Source organism: Sylvia atricapilla, chromosome 8, assembly GCF_009819655.1.
Source record: "Sylvia atricapilla isolate bSylAtr1 chromosome 8, bSylAtr1.pri, whole genome shotgun sequence".
Taxonomy (NCBI): domain Eukaryota; kingdom Metazoa; phylum Chordata; class Aves; order Passeriformes; family Sylviidae; genus Sylvia; species Sylvia atricapilla.
The window spans coordinates 7,691,164-7,711,052 of record NC_089147.1 but is presented as its reverse complement, the minus strand read 5'-3'; the positions used below and the strand labels follow the sequence as shown (position 1 = coordinate 7,711,052).

At 34.3% G+C, this 19,889-nt stretch overlaps 1 protein-coding gene across 3 annotated transcripts in view; it reads left to right on the top strand.

Moving 5' to 3' along the window:
* The window catches only part of ATRNL1 (attractin like 1), a 430,796-nt gene that overhangs the window by 201,894 nt on the left and 209,013 nt on the right, over nucleotides 1-19,889 (top strand). For all 3 annotated transcript variants that reach the window (XM_066323527.1, XM_066323528.1, XM_066323529.1), the window contains exon 25: nucleotides 16,457-16,518. In XM_066323527.1, coding sequence (XP_066179624.1) covers nucleotides 16,457-16,518 — 62 coding nt within the window. The remainder of the gene's footprint in view (nucleotides 1-16,456; nucleotides 16,519-19,889) is intronic.

The window sequence follows — 19,889 nt, the reverse complement described above, 5'->3', positions numbered from 1 at the left end:
TACTTTTGCTTTGTGTTGCTAAAGAAGGCATATTATCTTTTATAAAGGGTTGAGTGCAGTTGATAGAAAGAATTGGTATATGGAATTATTGTTCTTTTTATTCTCTCAAGAAAAAAAATAGGTGATGTTTGTTCAGTTAGGAAAAACTAAACTGTTTTATGGATTTATGAAGCTTATAGGACATTTTGAGGCATTTTCAGAAAATGCTTAGCTACTGACCTTGTATGAGACATGTCTGCCAGAAAAATTAGATTCATATGACACTAAAAGTTATAGATTTGAAACTATTTTTTCTCATCACACGAGCATAAAAATTGGCTGCAAAGCAGCATCAGTTTTTCCACAATAGGAATTTACTAATCTTTCTTTCACCATAACCAGATTTCATGTAGTTACAAAGCAGATTTAACTGTAAGCCTGAACTAATTTTTCACAAGGACCGCTTTGGTATTCAAATAAATTTGTTCAACAATATTAAATCTATTTTATTTAATACCTTCCCCTTCCCTATTCTATTGTACTAGAAATAAAATATGTCAGGAAATTGGTGGTAGGCATAGTAAGATAATAAATTGAGAAGAGATAAACTGAGTGGCATATACAGATAACTCAACCTGAATGTGGCCTGGTGGGTACATTTTCCTCATGCCATTTACTTTTCATTTATATATGTAAATATATATATATATGTATATAAATATATAAAGAGTGTGTGTATATATATATATATATATTCCTTTACATAATTATTTCCATATTAATTTTCCTTCATGAATTACTTCAGTATCAGAACTGTAGATTGTAAGAGTTCTATTTATCCAAAGGTTAAATTAAATCTGTCCATTTGGGCTGTTCCTATGGAACACTTTGTTACTGGAATCATCATTTGTGGAAAAGCAGTATGAGGTTTAATGGGCTCATCTGGGTGATGTGACAGCAAGTTTTTTGTTGACAAAAAACTGGGAGGAGGCTGAGCTGTGCCAAGGGGCTGTGCTGCCATCCAGGAGGACCTGGAGGGGCTGGAGAAATGGAGCAGGAACCTCATGGAGTTAGCAAAAGGAAGTGCACAATTCTGCAGCTGGGGGGAAAAAGCCATGAGCCAGCACTGTGCTCTAAGAAGGACAAAGGTAACCTGGGCTGACTTAGGCAGGGTGTCACCAGCAGGGCCAGGGAGGTGGCCCCAGCAGCAGAACTTACAATGCAGCTTAACTGTTTTCATGGCAGTTTTTAATTTTTTAGTGAATATTGCAGCATAAAATTATAAATGAATTGCCAAATTAATTATTTTAATCAACCGTTATAGCTTAAGTACAGCCATGTAAGTAGCCAATGACAGCCACTGTTAGGTTTATCGTGATTTTTGTCATTCCTGTATTTGTGAAAATGTGTTAAGTTCAGCTTCTCATCGCTTATTTTTTACTGTTCACCTGCCTTGAAGTAAAGACCAGTAAGTACAACATAGCAAAAGCAGGGAAAAACCAGGTGACATTTTGGTGTATGTTTGCATGGTTCTTTACAGTGTCCTTTCATTGTGCTTTCACTCACTCCTGGAAGAACTCAAAAGCAAAAAGATCAGAGAACCCTGTAAGTTCTCTGAGTGATAATCACATGATAAAAAATATCTAAATTTCAAACATAAGTATCCTTGACTTCTGAAGAGCAGCAGTTGTAGTCTTATCTTTCACGAGGATAAGCCCATGTCAGTGTGCCCTGGTGTATAAATTATGGAGTGCATTTCTAGCTCAGTTTGCAAAGGGAGAATTATTTTGAATTTGAGAAAATTATGATATAGAGTTAATTGGCATGGATAGCAGGTTTAATTTTATTAACATTTGCTTGTATTGTTCCCAATATTGTTCAGTTCTGCCTTTGGGGAAAAAACGCAAATCAAACATCCCCAAACTACTGTTGCTTAAATATTAGTAACTTAAGAAACTTAAATACTGTATATTCTTATGCAATAGTCTACTAATCAACATTTATATATCACAGCTAAAATTAAATTAAATTAGATTGAAACTAAATTACAAGGTCCTGAGTAAATTGGATTTGGTAATTTACTACTGAGTCAATCTGCAACTGATGTCATAATTTAGATTTGCCTCTTATGTGAGAATGATGCCAAGAATTATTCTTCCCTTTGCAGTTTCAATTTGTGAGCGTGAAGAATAATGATCATGCTCGAAGTACAAAACCAGTAACTGGCCAGATGTTAATAATGAATTTGTAAAGATGCCATTGCAGGTCTGTCAGCTTGTCTTTTCTTGAATTTGGGAGACAAAGCCGGGACTCTGTGACTCTCAAGAATGCTCAGAGGTGTCTTATGGTTTGTGTACATAAAACAGACAGAATTCAAGATGAAGGAGAAATGCTGCAGATGTCACACTTAGCTGTATTTATAGTCACTGGGTTTTATGCATTAAATGCTGCCTTGAGAGCTTTAAGGAATTTTTAGGTTTTGACCACTGACCTGTTAATCATTTATCACCCTAAATTCTGACAACTGGCTTACTTCCAGAATGTGTGAGAAATAGTTTTTAGAGAAGGTATTTGAGGATGAGGTCCGTATCAACTTTTTCAGTTTTAGTTAGCTTTCAAACTATATATTTCATTTTTTGAGTCCTAGAAAGGGATGGTTTGACATGATTTCCTACTCTCAGATATAAATCAGGAGACTGTTTTATTACATAACAGCGTGGCTTGCATAAATGCACTCCATTTATGAATCCTCTTACATATTTAGGGAAATTTCATAATATGCCATATTACTGTGAGTTGTTCTTCCCAGCTGGAACAACGGCCTTGGGCATGAAGCCACACAGTTGGGCAAAATAATGGCATCATTTTATAGCTTGATAATGGCACCATTAGCACAAGATATTATCATATCACCTTTTTATGGATACTTATACTTTAAACCAAGCTCTGTTATATGACATAAGTGCAGCATTGGAACAGACTTCAAAAAATAAAGGTGCAATTTTTCTTTCAACAAGTTAAATATTGTAGCATTTATGTAGCTATTATCTTTATTCTTTATAAGACAGTGAGCTTCTCCTTTGGATGTCTAATGTCTAATACATATAAACCCAGCAATTTTGCATCTGAAATAGGTACTCAGATGTAAGGTGTTTCTTGACCCATCAAGTGAGACTTACTCCCAAACAGATGGATGAGAGCTCTTGGCCAAATTGATGCAGGTTCTCATTCTTCCAGTCTGATGGAGCTGCTGGTGCTTTGGAGATTACACAAAGTGCAGGTTCAAAAAGTTGATTTTGAGTGTTCCAGAACTCAGATTTTTAACTCTAGTCTCAGTTTGTAATTGTTGATCTGCTTACAGACTGCAGCCTCATCTTTGAACTTGGGCTTTGCTCCTCAAAGCACATCTCCAATTGCAATTAAAATGTGCAAGACCTACTCTCTAAATCAGCTTTTTATGGCAGTCCAATCCACAGCAGTAAAGATTTCTGAGAGATTTTCTGTTCTTTAGTAGATCACTTTTGCTTATGGATGAACTACAAGTACTTTGATGTAATAATAGTCAGTAGAATAAGAATCTGAAACTGGGAATATCAGTTATCACTATGGAAAACATGCTAGGTTTTGAGTTTTTTCAGGAGTGTACTGTGCAATTTTATTACGATTCTTCAAATATTCTTCTTATCTTTTCAAAGTTTGAATCCCAAACAATAGATGAATTGATGCTTAAATACTTGATCTTGAAATTTGCCAGGCAGTTTGAATTTTAAGTAGGAAACACATTTATGCTAAATTATGTTGAAAGAATTATGGAAGATTATTAAGATTTTTCCCTTGATTTGAGAGCTTCGATTGCCTTTGACTTCAATTAGAATTGTTACATTTCATACCCACATCTCTAAGAGGTGTTCAGATGAAATATTGGTATAATGACTTTGCCCAGGAAACAGACCAAAACCTATCAACCTTCAATAAAGAAGAAGTTGACCTGAAATTGCACTTGAGTTCTGATATCTTTGATTCCTATCAGGCTTTTAAATTATAGCACAACAAATATTTGGTGACCTTGAAAAGTCCCAAAAATCTATAGATGGGATTTTAGTAGATAAGATGTAAAGGAAAATAAGGAGAATTTCTTCATTTCATAGGAAAAAGGCATCAGGAATGTTTGTGGTAGAGGCTTAATTGAATATTGAGATGTTTTCATCCTTGGCATTAAGATTTTTTTGTCACAATAAAGAAAAAGTTAATAAATAGTCAAAAATAAAGAAGTTAATAACATAAATTCTATAGCAGACAGCAGTTATTTCATATTGTTCTTAGAGAAAAGGTATACAAAGATTGTTTGTTAATACAATAATTAAGCTTCAATTTCAGAACACTTAAAATCTCTCATTTGGGCAATTTTGGAAGGATATTAAGCAGACTTGAACAATTAGTTTTGTTTTTTTTTAGAGCAAGACTGGAAATGTAGCAATTAAGAATGAATAAACTTTTTTTTTTTTTTTTTTTTTTTTAAAGATCATTTAAAAACTGTAATGACTGTGACTTATTGTATTATCTCACACAGTGGTTGAGGCTGGAAGGAACCTCTGAAGGATGAGATAAATGGTATTGTCCAAAGATGGAGTCATTGAGTAGATAACACTTCCCAGTGCAATTCTTCAGGCCAATAATGAAAATGCAGAGAAGTGCTCTTCACAAACTATAAAAGTGGTGCTCCTGTAATAGTGTGTTGCAGTAAATGTATAGATTATATTACATCAAAGTATTTGTCATCATTACCAGAATCAGGGCATTTCTCTCAGGAGCTTTTGGTATAGCAAACTTTAAGTGTCTGTCAGTTTCTGCCAAAAATATCAGTTAGTACCTTTTTTATTTTCTTTCCTTGTGATATAAACAGACATTTTAGGCTGTAAAATACATTTAAGATGTATTTTAGGCTTCAAAATTAAGAAAAAGCATAATATTCTCTGGTACAAGACATGGAGAAGGTTAAGGTTCATTTGAACTAGATAGTATTTGTTGTTTCAAGTGAGCACTTTCAGCGTGGATGTCTCTGCACTTGCCAGCCTTGGAAAAATGGAGAGGAAATTAAATCTTTCAGAAATCCCTTTTCTATCTTTTCTTCTGTTACTGACACAGAGACCTAATAACCCATACTAACAACCATGACAAGGGAAATAATCATGCTTATTCGTGGAGTCACAGAACCTCTGGAGTTGGGAAGGACCATCTGGAGATTGCCTAACCCCTCGAAGCAGGGTCAGCTAGAACAAGTTGTCCAGGGCTTTGTTGAGTCAGGTTTTGAGTATCTCCAAGGACTGAGAATCAATACCCAACCTGTCTGAGCAGCCTGCTCCAGTCTTCGATCCTCCTTGCAGTAAAAAATACTTCTTATGTTTAAATGGAATTTACTGTCTTTCAGTTTGAATGGATTTAGGTTGAAGCTTAAAAAGACAACAGGTACATCAACTACTTTTATCTTAGCCTTTTTTAAAAATTATTTTTGGGAATAAATTATATTGAAAGAGTTTTGCAGTATAGAACATCTCATTTGTGGAAATCACTTGTAACCCTTGAATATGATCACATGGTTTCATTGTACTGTTTCCCACGAGGCTAACTCAAGATTTCAGTAAACAACATAAATCAGCATTAAGCCCTCTACAGATGCATAAAATATTTGCAAAAAACTCTTACTTGCAGCTAGAAACCAATTAAGCGTTCATTCTCAGAAATAATAAATATACAAATCTCTATTTTTTTTTATATGTATGTTCTTGTCTCAGTGAAAACCATGAGTGTGTTCTCATTTGGAAAAAGGGGTGTTGGAAAGATCTGGGGAATTTCTGTAATCATTAAGGAGAAAGAAAAACCCCCTTCTTTTTGAATGTAGTCAGTGCATTTAGTTGAAGAGCTCCTTCTGCTGTATTTTTGTCCCAGAAAACATACTGAAAATCTTTCCTGGAATGCTCTGAGGATATTTCTTACAAATGACTGTTGGCAAGATAGATACCTTTAAAATCTTTACATGAGGAGTTCACCCTGCAGGGAGTAAAGAGTATGATTTTAATTCCTTAACTTCACTTTTTCAATACCTTCCTGCACTTAGAGCCAGAGAGACTGAATTGTTTTTTCAAGTATTTGTTCCTCTGTGCCCTGCTCATAGCTCTCTTAAAAAAGCCTGGTAAGGCTTATGGAGTGGAATAATTGGAGTTTGTCAAATACAATGATTTTGTGGGAAAATTTTTTGGAAAAGTTGCATTGTTTTCATTTCTAAAACTCTGCAGAAAAAAATATTTCATGGTTCAACCCTTTTTTTTAAAATTTTAAGCAGGAACTTTTTCACATTTTTAAAATTTTAGGAAAGTTATTTTTCCTTTAAAGGCTCATAAAAACTGTTTTGTGTTTTTTGGGCCAATTCAGCCAATTTTTGAAAACTGGTAGAAATGGGAGAAAACAGTGACCTCAAATTTCCTAGCTCTCTGCAGGACCCATAATCTGTTCTGAAATTTTGTCTAAAATCTTTGTGAATAATCGATGCTTTTATAGTAATTTCTTCTGTTTCCTTTGGTGCTGTCTGATAACACAGGCACTTTTTTTATGTGTCTTTCCCTCAGCTGGTATATTTTGGGATCATCTTTCTTGTTCTCTTATTAAAAATCTTGTGGATGCTGTTTTTAAAACCAATCTTTGAGCTCACAGCTGTCCACACAGGATGTGCAGAGCTACATTCTGTAGCTTTGAATTTTTAGGAAACAAAGTTTTGTTAGAGGATTTCTTCGAATTTGCCAGATTGCAGTTGGAAATACCTGATTTTTACTGGACTTACTCTTCTGAATAAGTTTCTTACTTACTGCCTTATTCCCCTGCCATACAGATTGAGAACAGCAAATGAGGCATTTCAGAATTCCAAAGTAAATGTCTGTGTAACAGAAGCTGGGTTTATCTTTCTGAACGTGGGTTTTTTGCACGTAGGATCTTTGCCCTGACTCATATATACTTGTTCTGTCAGAAGATGATATTCACTCTTTTGAGATCAAATTCATCTATGCAGACACCCTCTCTCTTCCTCCTCAAGTGAAAAAATCTCGATTAAAAAATCACCCCCCAAATCAGATCTTAACATTTCTGCCCTAAGTTGGTATGAAGTATTCAACGTGGGAAAGGAAAAGGCACAACCCGTGTCTTGACAGAGTGCAGGCCAGCATCATAATTATGTAGGGCTTTTGAAAACTATTTTCTTTTTTCTCTCTGAAGGCATGAAGTGCTCTAGCTGCAAAAGTGTTTATTTTCTTTGGATTCTGATTTTGTTAAAGCTGTTCAACAGACAAATGGTTATTGCGGATTTGCACAAGCCTGATTAAACAATTAGAGCTTCTGGAAAGTATACTGGGAAATCTAGTTTTTAAAAAGTGAGAGCAAAAAGTACACTCAATGCTGACAGCTTTAAATATTTGTTTTCTTTTCAACAGTAGGGCCTTTATGAATTAAAATAAATCTGACTGAAGTTTCTTGCTGCTTGTCCATGAGCTCATTCTGAGCTTTGCAGGTATCCTCCAGGTCACAGTTCTAGCTGATACATTCATACATTACACTCTCATTTCTACATTTCAGTTATAAAATCTCAGGTACAAGCGCTGTAGTTTCGTGGGAATGACTGTTGCCAGTTTTCCTATCAGTTTAGACCAGCATATCACTGCCAAAAAGGCAGCATGGTCTTGTTTATTGGAAAACAGTTTCCGCTGAGCAGCTTCAGTTTTACATCATTCTGAGTCTTCCTGAAACCCAGGTACTCATGCACCTTTCCCAACATAATTCCTGCATGTTGTTAAAAGGTTTCTGCCATTCCCATTACACATTTCTCTGCACTTCTGTACAAATACTCTTCTGACTGTGGCAGCACATCCTCAGTGATATGTCAGTGATCCATCAGCCTGACTCTACAGAATGTGCTATGAGGGTGAGTGAAGTCTCAAGCTGACAGTTGTTTCTGCTTTTTTTCTTCAAAATTATTACAGCTTGCACTATAATAACAGTTTCAAGTGAACGATAAAAGTTAAATGAAAGAGAGGAAAATTAACATTACAAAATTGAATCACAATTTATTCTGTTAATCCTCACAATTTAATTTTAATTTATTTTGTAAAAGTCTCAGTTCTCACTTTCTGCATTTTTATCACCTCTTCAAGGAAAAATATAGTACTCCTTTTCTTGCTTATATGTTATATAGTGTCTTCATATACTGGGTGTTTTTTAGGTTAGTCAACCACTTCCCCTTTATTTGAAGGAGTTAATATTTTCACGTTAGTGTGGTCTCTTGTTCTTTCAGCAGATAATCTGTTAGAATATTCTTGCCCCTTGTAGAGACAAGTGAACATCATCCTTTATATCCAAATCTCCACATTCCTTCAGTGGGATAAACATTCAATACAGTGAGCTTCATCTGTCTAAGTTTTTTCCTCATACCTTTTTGTGTTGGCTCTTCTAAATTATATTGGTTATTATGTGTCCTCTTCATTCTCATGCACATATAAACCAGACGCTTACCCTTCTTTGCATACTTTGGTTTTCTGTTCTATGTGATGTGGATCTTCAGTAAAAGATTTAAATAATAATAAAGCTGAGGAACATTTCCTCTGTAGAGTTTAATGACATTTTGGTGCCTTCCATTGTCGTAATTTACAATGATGATCAAAAAGATTCACTTGGGTACGCAATCTTGAAAATGCCTACCTGACTTCTCTTTTGGTTAGTCTTTAATGAGAGGCTGAACTAAGTATTTGAATTTCTTGTCTTAGCATTCTGCTCTGAAATCCTGGTTTCTGTGAAGCTGAAAGGAAGTCAGTAGGTGTTTACCTACTGTAACAGTAATGTAATCAGCACTCGCCTGTGGAGAAAAAAAGTGAGACTTTAAAAAACTTTATGTATGTTCTATCACAATGCTGTCCATGGGATGAACAAGATTTGAGTATTTGTGTTGTGGATAGCTGCTGGAAGGGAGATTCCTTCCACTTTTCAGAAGTATTTGCATCAAATAGGTTCACAATGACTTCTATTCTCATTGTAGCAGTGCTATGTACATCAAGGAATTAGAGCCTCTGTCTTTCATGGCCTTATCAAAAGGTGAGGAGGAGAACAAGACAATACATCAATGAATTTCTCTGCTGCCTGAGAACGCTGCTTTTTGGTTGTTTTAGACATTAGAGAAGGGGAATCACCAAGCACCACGCAAAAGATCAGAAGTGTAATTTCTACAAAGTGGTGTTATATACATAAATCTTCTGAAAGACAGATACCTCTGGGATATCGTAGGCCATGGACTCCTGTGTAATCCATTACCCATGCCGATATAAACCTTTGATTTGTGGGTTTAAACCTGAGGCTGAGTAACCTCATAAATATGCTAATCCACAGTAATCAAGAAAAGTGCCATTGCAAATACAAAATTTTTATTCCACGGCTCCAACAGCTTTATAGCATGCTCTACATTTATAACAATAAACTTTGGGAAATTACTCTCTTCATGTTTAAGAAAATGCTTTGCCCTTTTCTTGTCATCTCACAATGGGTTTTACATACATTATTTTGAATGGCATGATCTTTATGCAAAATTCAGGGCATGTTTTGCCTTCTCTAACCACGTATTTGATTTCTAAAATGAACAAAACATTGCATAAATTTTAAAAATTCAGCTTTTGTAGCCTTATAAAAGTTTTATTATCATTTTTATTAGGCTGGAGACCAGCCAGTTTGTTAACTGGTAGATTGTCTAGCAAAACCAGCTCTGTGTAGATGTAAAAAATAAAATATTTAGTGAAACCTGAAAAAACCTTACCATTTTAGCAGCATATTTTCTGTCTCTGTTATATATGTTTCTACATATACACATAGACATGAATGTTAAATGCCATGACCATCATATTAAGTTCTGCAGTCATTCAAACAGCTCTGTATAAAGTTATTAATTTATGTAGAGAAGGTGAAAAATATCTTACATGCAGGACATTTTTCTGTTTATAAATACAAGGAGAAGTGGAATCTACACCTTGAGAGATTCTGACTGAACATTAGAAAAAATTCATTGTGTTAGCAATGGTTCATTGAAACAATTTTTATGGACTGGCCATGGAATGTCCACTCTTGGAGATTTATAAACCTTACCTGGCAAGAGGCACTGTTGGCCTGACCTTTTGAGAGGGAGGTTGAACAACCTCAGTGTGTGATGTTCCTCCCCATCCCCATTTCTGTGACTCTCAGGTGGTAAGAGCACATTCCATAACAGGTGCAGCTTTCCTAATGGGAAACTCCTTAATTTATCAAGTCGTAATAAGATGTCAGAAGAAGTCATACCATGAAAGCTGAAACCTGGGGTTGAAAGGAAAATTCAATTCTAGCAGGTGACAAAAGTGGCTTTTCCTTAATGTAGCTTGACAAACAAAACCATATCGTCATGCAATGCTTCTCTTTGTAGTAGAATTTAATCATTCAACTCTGCCTGACAAATTCTCTCACTTCATTCCCTTCACTTCTGTTTCTAATTTTTCATCCTGTCTGTTTAATCTAGGCCAGCTTTTAAAAAGCAGAGTTCTGAAAGATGTTTAGAAATCTGCTGTTTCACACAGTTTGTAGGAGAACTCAATCCTGCAAGGATTTATGTCTAAAATAACTTTTCAGTACTATAGATCTTTTACAATTACTTTTAATCATTTTTTTTTAATTTAATTTTGAAACGTGTCATTTGTCTCTTGTCTAGGTCTTTTAATTTTCTTCCATTCTTTCATTGATTTTAATATTCAGTATTTCAATTTCTTAATAATGAATCATTATGAAAATGCTTTGCACACGAAAGAAAACTATAAGTTAAATAACTGTTCCCCTCCCCAGATTCTCTCCTTACTTCTTGGAGCTTATTAATGTGGTGTTTTTATGTGTGGTGTATGTTTGTGCATATGTGTACACAAGCACAAAAAAGAATAAAGAAGTGGAATATGCATATTGAATTTAATAGATAGAGTGCCCATTAGGTAGGGAAAAAGTTCAGCTGTGATAACCTTATTTAGGAATGTCTTTAATCTTACTTGAATACAAAACTAGATTGTCTTTCAGCCTCTTATGACTCTGAATAGTGGAAATAATACACTATAATTATTACATTTTTTGAGAAATGAAGGGGTGGGTGTTTGGATAATGTAATGTGTGCCAGCATGAGAGACAGGGCTGCAGCATGCAGAGATAATCTGTGGAAGCTGTTTATCAAATCTTGATGTGAAGTCTGAATTTCTTTGTTATCTTTCATTTTCTATTTATGTTATCAGTATGAAAGTTTTGTTATCACTAAATCTTATCATCTGGGAGGACTGTTTGTCAACATCAGACTGAATTCTTTACAGGCATTAACATAGCAGAAGGAAGTAGGTTTCTGCTAGCAGCCACTTAGCTTTTGCTTCTCAAATCTTTTAATCCCAACAACAAATATTTCTTTTGCCTATTTTATCATTATACTGTTTTACCGAAATACTCAGTGAGTACTCACCATAGGAGAAATTTATCTCACCTAACATTATTTATAGTCTAAGTTTGACATTAGGTCTATAGTATAAACTAATCACAGAATCCCAGTGTTGTTAGTGGAGAGAAATGGCAGCTCCATAGGGTAATTCCATCCAATTTATGAGAGTTCCACATCTATTTTACAGTCACTCACCTATGAAGTACCTTCCTATCTCTGCTGATTATTATGAGCTAGCTCACTAATTTAGACTAGGTTCACACTTGGGACGGGGCACAATTCAGATACATTTCAAAATTTCTTTTTCAAGTACTAGAAAAGCCAATATATGGAATAAATGTGTGGCACTTCTATCTTCCAAGAGTTTCATGTTTCTCTTATTTAGACAGATGGAATTTGTTGATAATCTTGTCCTTTCCTTACCATGTTTTCTTGGAATTTCTGTTTAACAAAGGAAAGGAAAATATAGGTTGTGCTTTGCCTGTTAAATATTTCTGTTGGGAAACTGACAATTTCCTATGATCCATCTCTCACTTTTGCAGGCCACTCTTCATAGTTGAAGTCCATTGTGAAAGAAGAGTCAGAACCATTTTTACTCTAAAGATACTCCAATATATAATTGTACTTATAACTGTATTTATATTTAAACAAAAAAAATCAGAGTATCTTTTCCTTTGTAAGTGCTGATTATTCAGTAGTCCTGTATTCACTGAGTTTGAAGATATCCACAGATACCATTCCCCACCACAAAATTGTTACATAATACATAGTAATATCTTTAGAACAATTTATACCTGGGTCTCTGCAGTCATGTTTCTGCAGAGTAGATATCTAAATTTTCTTTCTACAATGAAACATAAATGTGAGAATGTATGTATTTAATTTTTCTGCCATCCTCATTCCATATCATCGGTGTGTGATCTTTTACATTTTTCTTATTAAAAAGTTATGCACAAAAGTGCAGCCATCTATTTTCCTCAGCTGACTTTCATGTTTTTTGTCTAAAGTTGCCTCGGTCATAAAGTGTCCTTCAAGAAAATATGAAAGATGATGGACACCAAAATATATCAGCCTTTATGTTCAGTCAGTATTCATTTCTTCTGATTCAGTACATACCTAGCACCAGTGTGGGAGTGTGTAATAGTTTTATCCAAGAAGAAATTAAATTATGGTTTTGATGATACTGAAGGAAGTAATAATTCTGCAGGGTTTAAGTCTGCATAATCAACACAGTCCAGGCAGTTTAGTTTGGGTTATGTCTGACCTTATTGCATTATGTTTCCAGGTTTAATAATTAGACCTTCTATCAGAGTTTTGCCATGTATTTATTTTAGTTTCTCTTATTTGTTCATTTTTAATTTGTTAACGGTGGAAGATGGAAAAGTTGTATTAATGGAAATATTTGTTCATGATTTGAGAGCCTGAGCAGATAGGAATTTGCTTTAGTGGGTAATGTCATGAAACGGAGCACAGATTATAATTGCTTTTTGTGTACATTATTTGAATATATGAAACATTTTCATGGATTAGGTTCCTCTTTTCTGCAAATGTTCAGTTTTGATTTAGTGTGTATTGTTCCTTTTCCTTTTGCGCAATTGGTATCGTTAGAATTGTGGAGATGACTTCTTGACACCTATCTTTTTAAAATAAAGCAGGAAGTTCTAAGGGCAGACATGCTATTCCCATATGAAAGTTGTCTCTGAGTTAGACTTTCAAGATTGTCTCATTTTTGTCATGGAACAGATCTTGACCTATTGTTCGGTAGGACTCTATTACTGCTGCATGGGATAGTCAAGGTAAAGGTGAACTGAAGCAATGGGAGAAAATGAATCCATTCCTGCAGACATGAGCTTCTGAAGGCTGGAAAAATCTGTGTTGAGAAGGTGTTCCTCTTTCAACAGACCTATTCCATCCATCATTTATTCAGTGTAAAGTGTATTTCCTACATCATGTGTGCAACCAAAACATGAAAAGCTAAGAAGTACCATGCATTGAAATGTTGATTGCAGTGCATCCTTGTGTTGGTGCACTCTGGCATATCTTGCTGTTTATCTGACTTTCGAATCTTTAATTGCTATGAAGGGTTTGCCAGCAGTCACAATGCCCTTGTCTTCCAATTTGGCCATATATATCGTTAAAACTGTTTGTTTGCTTGCTTTTTAAAAACCATATTGTTCAAAAACTTAAATGTGGCAGAGAAAGAAGATAGACATGTCTTTTGTTTGTTGGAAGAATCCCCAGAGTTCATTTATCACTCATCAGCCTTTTCTTCATTGGCTTTTCTATCTCTTAGGATGTTGAGCTGGGACATGTCTATATATGTATGTGTGTGTGTGTATATATATATATATATATGCATATATATATATAAATGTAGATCTCACATTTGACTTGGCTTTGAAATCTTTTCATTCTGTCTCAGTTTTCTACATTTAATCTGTAGTATATTTATGTTAATTTTATCTGATGGAATGCAATTGCAATCCACAACAATAACAGTAATGATAATAATAACTCATAGAGGTTATCCTTTACTATTAAAAATATGTTCCACACAGCACTTGGTTCTGTTCCATAGGAAATGATGGAAAGGATATTTATCTTCTTCCTTATTTGTAAAAGAAGACAGAGATAATGTTTGTGGGATCCACAAACTTTTTAGATGTTTTGGGGAAACTGAAAACTACTAGGGTATGATACAAATTAACAAAGCAGATTTTTTTTATATTATATATTTCCAATATCTTTAAATCCAAAGTGAAAAACAGGGGTTGAAAGAACTTTTCTTTTCCTGTCCGTTATCTATATAGGCACAAGCAAAAAGACAATTACATTCATATCTTTATAAAACCCCAGTGGAAATAAACCTTTTTAATTGTATTATGGTTCTTTGTATCTATCCTAGGTTCATGACATTTACTTGCTTCTTTGTGGTCTACTTATAATTAAAATATGTATTCTTTTTGTTAATATTCTGTATTGAAATTAGTCAAAGATACATGATACTGTTCAGAAAATACTGTAGTTCATCTTTTAAACATGAACTCTCATGTAATTATTAGAAGATGTTTGATTAAAATTGGAAATTACCTTTGGGAAGAAACTTTCTATCTAACTGTGTTTCTGCTTTAAAGTGGGAGTACTTTCAGGAAAATCCCATACAACCAACCAAGCAAGTATCAGGGACAGATATTCTTCCACAAATTTGCAAACGTGGACTCCAGCAGGAGAACATTGCACTTATCTTGAGTAGATGATAAGATTAATAGAAGTTGGAGAATGTGGAATCATTCCTTTCGTGTCCATTTTTGTGCAAAATCTTTATGCACAAAATTTTGGACTATGCAAATCATTTAATTATTGATAATGATATAAAATCATTGAAGTCTAAAGGTGCTTCTTTTTTGTCGTGCGTTGAAAAAGAAATAGAGACACTATAGTTTCTTAAAAAAAATTTGAGCTGAAACTTTCCTGGTATGATTGTCATTAGATTGCAGGGTTTGATTGCAGACTGGAGTTGTTTCTAGACTCACAGAGGCTGTTAAGGAATTCTGACACCTTGAATGAAAATAATTGTAGTAATGCAAAATCTAAATGCTCCTTCAACAAAAAGCATTTCAAGAGGTCACAAAAGGTGAACTCTATCAAAACTGGTGTGTTTTTTCTCCTTGTGCTAGTTCATCATCTAAAGTATGGTAATTGTAAAAAACATTCTGGAATGAATTTGAGTACTAAATAACATTTGAAGTAAATCCTGACAGAATTTAAAATATAAAAAAAATGAAGTTGGAAAGCTTTCATTTTTGTTCAAGGTATATTTAAACAATTGTTTATGCTTGGGATGCACTTTATACTGGGCCAAAGAAGTCTTTTCTCAGATGTTCTCTTTTAGGTAATTGATTTATGTTAAGCTGTGTTTGGCTGGCACAAGACACAATATAGTTTGGGAGGGGGAAAAATAAAAAAAAAAGTAAACTCTTGAGTATCATGAATTATCATTTCTAAAGGTCACAAGTGAGCTATGGAAGAGATTCAGAGTTATTTGGGGTAATTACTAGTCCAGATCAGATCTTAAATGCACAAAGATTTCTAAACCCAGCACTTATTTAAAAAGAGTGCAAATACAGTTAGGTAAACACTCTGTACAATTCAAAGTAGAAGATTCTCTGTATCTTTATTTTGATAATTATAGACTGAAAAAACTGAGCCAGACAGGGACTTATGGATATTTGTAGATATAACATAAATATTAAGTACTGTTCTTAACATCAGCAAAAATGTACTTACAAAAATAATTATAGGCTGTATTGCATGCAAGTGTGAATGTCTCTATGTATATGCTGTCTTAGAGATAATTCTTAAATATTCACAAAAATTACAGTGAGGAGCTGAACTAATGTATGTTCTGGTGAGACACTAAAAATGTAGCTCAAAAGAATATTTATTACTTTGTCTTTAAAGTAATTTGCTTTGAAACTGTTTTATTATGCCCAGATTTATCTTTTTTAAAAATTGAATTAACATATGCATTAATTTTAATATGATACAATTAAAATATTTTAAATGCATTTATTTTAAGTACTATATGTTGTTTGTCTTCTCTAAAACCTTGTTTTCAGTGTTACTAAAATGGAAGATGCTGTTGGTCAAAACAGTTGACTATAAACAAGACCATTTATAACAATATGATTTCTTAATATTTTTCATATTGTTTTTATTGTTCATATTAAGTGGGTATTTCTATTAACTTTACTTCAGTAAAAGTATTATCTTCCATTGTTTGTATTTTGATACTGGCAAGGATATGGGAATTAGTTGCTCATCTCACTTTATCATAAATGCAGGTGTGTGCAGACTAGACTGAAATTACTGAAAGTAATCATCCATGGAGCCATAAAGTGCTTGCCTAAAAGGAGCTGTTGAGTCTGAAAATGTTGTAATTTACTTCTATTTTATTTGCAGATTGCCTTCTCACAGCACAATACTATCATGGATTTGGTGCAGTTCTTTGTCACCTTCTTCAGGTAAATTGCTTTTTTTTCTCTTCTGTCTGAAATCCTGATGACTCTTCACCATCAAATCAGTATCTTAACCAGCTCTTGAATCTTGAGAAATGCCTGAAAGGAGATCTTCAAACTGTGTTCCCTAATTTGTACCAGTGGAGGGTCCAGGCCAGTTAAAGGCAGCTGCTGGAATCTTGCATTATATAATTGTGTATTTCATATTCAGTGGTACAGTTTTCACACCTCCTAAAGTTCAGCTTTTTGTACCGTATATTACAGTGATTAAGAAAAGCCAGCTAAACCCAACTAATTCATGTGTGTGGTTTTTCTATAAACACTTTTATGGAATTATTAAAAATGATGGCTCTGTTCAACAGCTTGTTTTTTTTAATAAAGCACAGCACGTCACTACTAATGCTTTCCTGTGTTAGAGATTAACTGTGAAAGGCAGTAGCTGGTGCCTGAGATTTGGTTCTGGCAGCAGTGCAGGGATGGGCTTCGACTGCAAATGAACAACTATTTAAGAATGTGAACAAAACTCCACTGAAAGACTTCTTAAAAGTTCAGCTATCTTAAAAAATGTCAGAAACTTGAATATACACAGATTAGTTACAGTGCTTTGAAATCTTGCTGTGAAGATATTTCCCAATAAGCATGAAGTGTACACAAAATGTGAACAGTGACAAGCAGGTATGCTCTTCAGACTTTCTGTATTTCAAGAATGGCCACGACTTTATTTCACAAGTTCACAGTATGGCTTCTCTGTTGACTTTAATCACTGTGCTCAGAGGAACTGTATCTAAAGAATCAGACTCTTAAATACTGTGAATGGTTCAAATTCTGTTTATTGCTGTTGCCAAAATGGGCACAAGAATGAATAGAGCCTGAAGTTTTCTGTACCCAAGGCATTGGCTAATGGAGAGGAGTTTAGTAGGTGGTATAAAATATCCCATTTCTCCTCATTCACTACAAACAGAGCAATAAAATGGTGATTGCCTAAAGGTCAAACTAGTGGTGTTTTGGGTGTTTGGTTTTTGGGGGTTTTTTTTCTGTTTTGGTGGGTTTTTTCTCTTTTTTTCATGGGGATACACCGCACTCTAAAACTTAGGATGATTATACAAAGGTTTAGATTACAAATCCATATAGAAGAAAACAAAGTACAACAGACCAGAGGGATCCTGTGACAAATAGCAGAAGTAAACCAAGAGCAGTCTGTTCCTGCTCTGTGCCCTGGTGCAGCCTCAGAAAAGGTGAATTTTAGGCTCTTTGGTGATGCAGCCATCTCTGTGGCATTGTCTCTCCCAGTGTGATGGTCTATCTCATGCAGTTTGTTCTGGGTAAATGCACAGCTAGGATGTCAACAGTTTGTAGCCTAAAAGAATAATTTTTATAAGGGTTTGTTTGTTTCTTGTTTTGGGTGGGTTTAGGTTTGTTTGTTTGTGGAGTTTTGTTTATACCTCAGGGAATGAGGTATATTGTGACTGTGGTAAAACCACGGTGGTAACAGTTATAACTCAGGCCATATTTACTAAGATTATTGATTGAGAAAATAATTGTGTTTAAGGACAATTTGAATGTGCTTGATAACAAAAAATATTTCAACATGATTTGATAAACATGCATTTGCATTTCTCCCATCCAGCATTATATTTCGATCTCTGAGGATGTGGCAAAATGCTGTTCACCTTGCCTGGCCAAAGCAGCAAATAGACCCATTTGACAATAACAACTATTCAACAAGCAGGCAAAAGTATAGTTTAAAACTGTTCCTTTGTAGGTTTTGTGTTCCAGACTGAAAGATGAAATGGACATTTTACTGCTTGAATCAGAAACATCAAAACAGGTGTTTTTAGAACTGTCCTGATGTATCGAGATAAACTGTTTTAAAAGTATTGGTTTGTAAGGACTTTATTTAAAACTATACATAATAAAGCACAAAATCCATGATTAGCTCTGCAATTAATGCTTAATCTACCAAGATACTAATATTGTATATCATAGAACAAAAATGTTCTAGGATAAGATAAAGATAAATAAATGTTATAATGAAAAAAATAAAGGCGGAATATTATTGAAACAGTAGTGCTTCAGACCATTATATGCATTGTTAAAAACCTCCACCCTATTTAATTTCATTCTTTTTCTACTGGAAGGTTTTGTTGCAGCTACTGGTTCAGTGACTATTTCTCTAAGAGTCAAACTGCAATGGAAGAGTAGTGACAGACTCCAAACTGTCTTATAGAGAGTGTGGCATCTGTGTTGCTGTGCTCAGTGCCTTGAAGACTTTTACCCATCACAGAAACTGAGGAGCTTGTGACTTTTTTTTCTTTCCACCTTCTTTGAAGAAGTACAGATCTCAGTGGAAAATTTCACAGGCAGCAAATGTGAATGATCTTTCTTACAGTGAAGAAATGCAGTATGCACAGATAAAGAAAGTATATTTTTTGTATTACCTTGACCACTAAAACCACAATATCCTGAAGTTTTGCACTTTTTATTTTTGTTTCAGACTCTAAGGGATAAAGAAATTTTCAGTGTTTTCAAGTCTTATAGGAATATATGGAGTTAGCTAAATAGGTGCCAGGACATTTTAGACATTTCATAAGGGTATTTTAAGTAGCTTTAGTTTCTGAAAACATTTTTTAATTCTTTAGATCACGTCTAACATCCATGAAAATTGATTGTTCAATAATTGGTAATTTTTATTATCTGTGATTTGAATAAATCCTAAATGGAGAGCTACAAAACACTTGATTTCTATACCTGCTTTTAAATAAAATTATAACAGTAGAACAGAATTTGTAACAGTACTCGAGCAATTCCCAGATAATTATTCATATTAAGAATCTGAAGCATAAGTTCTAGTAAGAAATGTGGTTAAATCTCATAATCAAAAACCAGGCAAGCATGAAATTGGTGCAGATGACAAAGGTTAGCTGCTAATATACTCGTGATAGGAAATGATAAGCAAGTTCTACTGCCAGAACTGTGTTTTTAAAGCCTTTTTCAAATGCATGGTACCCACTACTAACTCATCAGGAGTGTTCTCTAAGCTCACAGAACTATTACTTCCCTTGCCTCTGGTACTTTGGGTGAAGCTGACCTAATTGAATATTTTAGTCACTTTTGTAACATATCTCTACACTGTAATAAATTACAGAATCTCCAGGTTTTAATGAGTAGAGCACTGTTAAACAATATGGACTCTGAAAGTCGGAATTTTTTTTTTATTTTTTGTGTGTGTGTGCTTTAAGAAATTCCATGAAAAAATTATGGTCATGTAGGATCAGAGGTACATTCTTTCTGTTGAACCTTTCTGTGAGCACTATAAGTTAAGAGAGAACAATATTCAAAATATACCCAGTGCTTATTGCAGAAGAAGGGGATGGGAA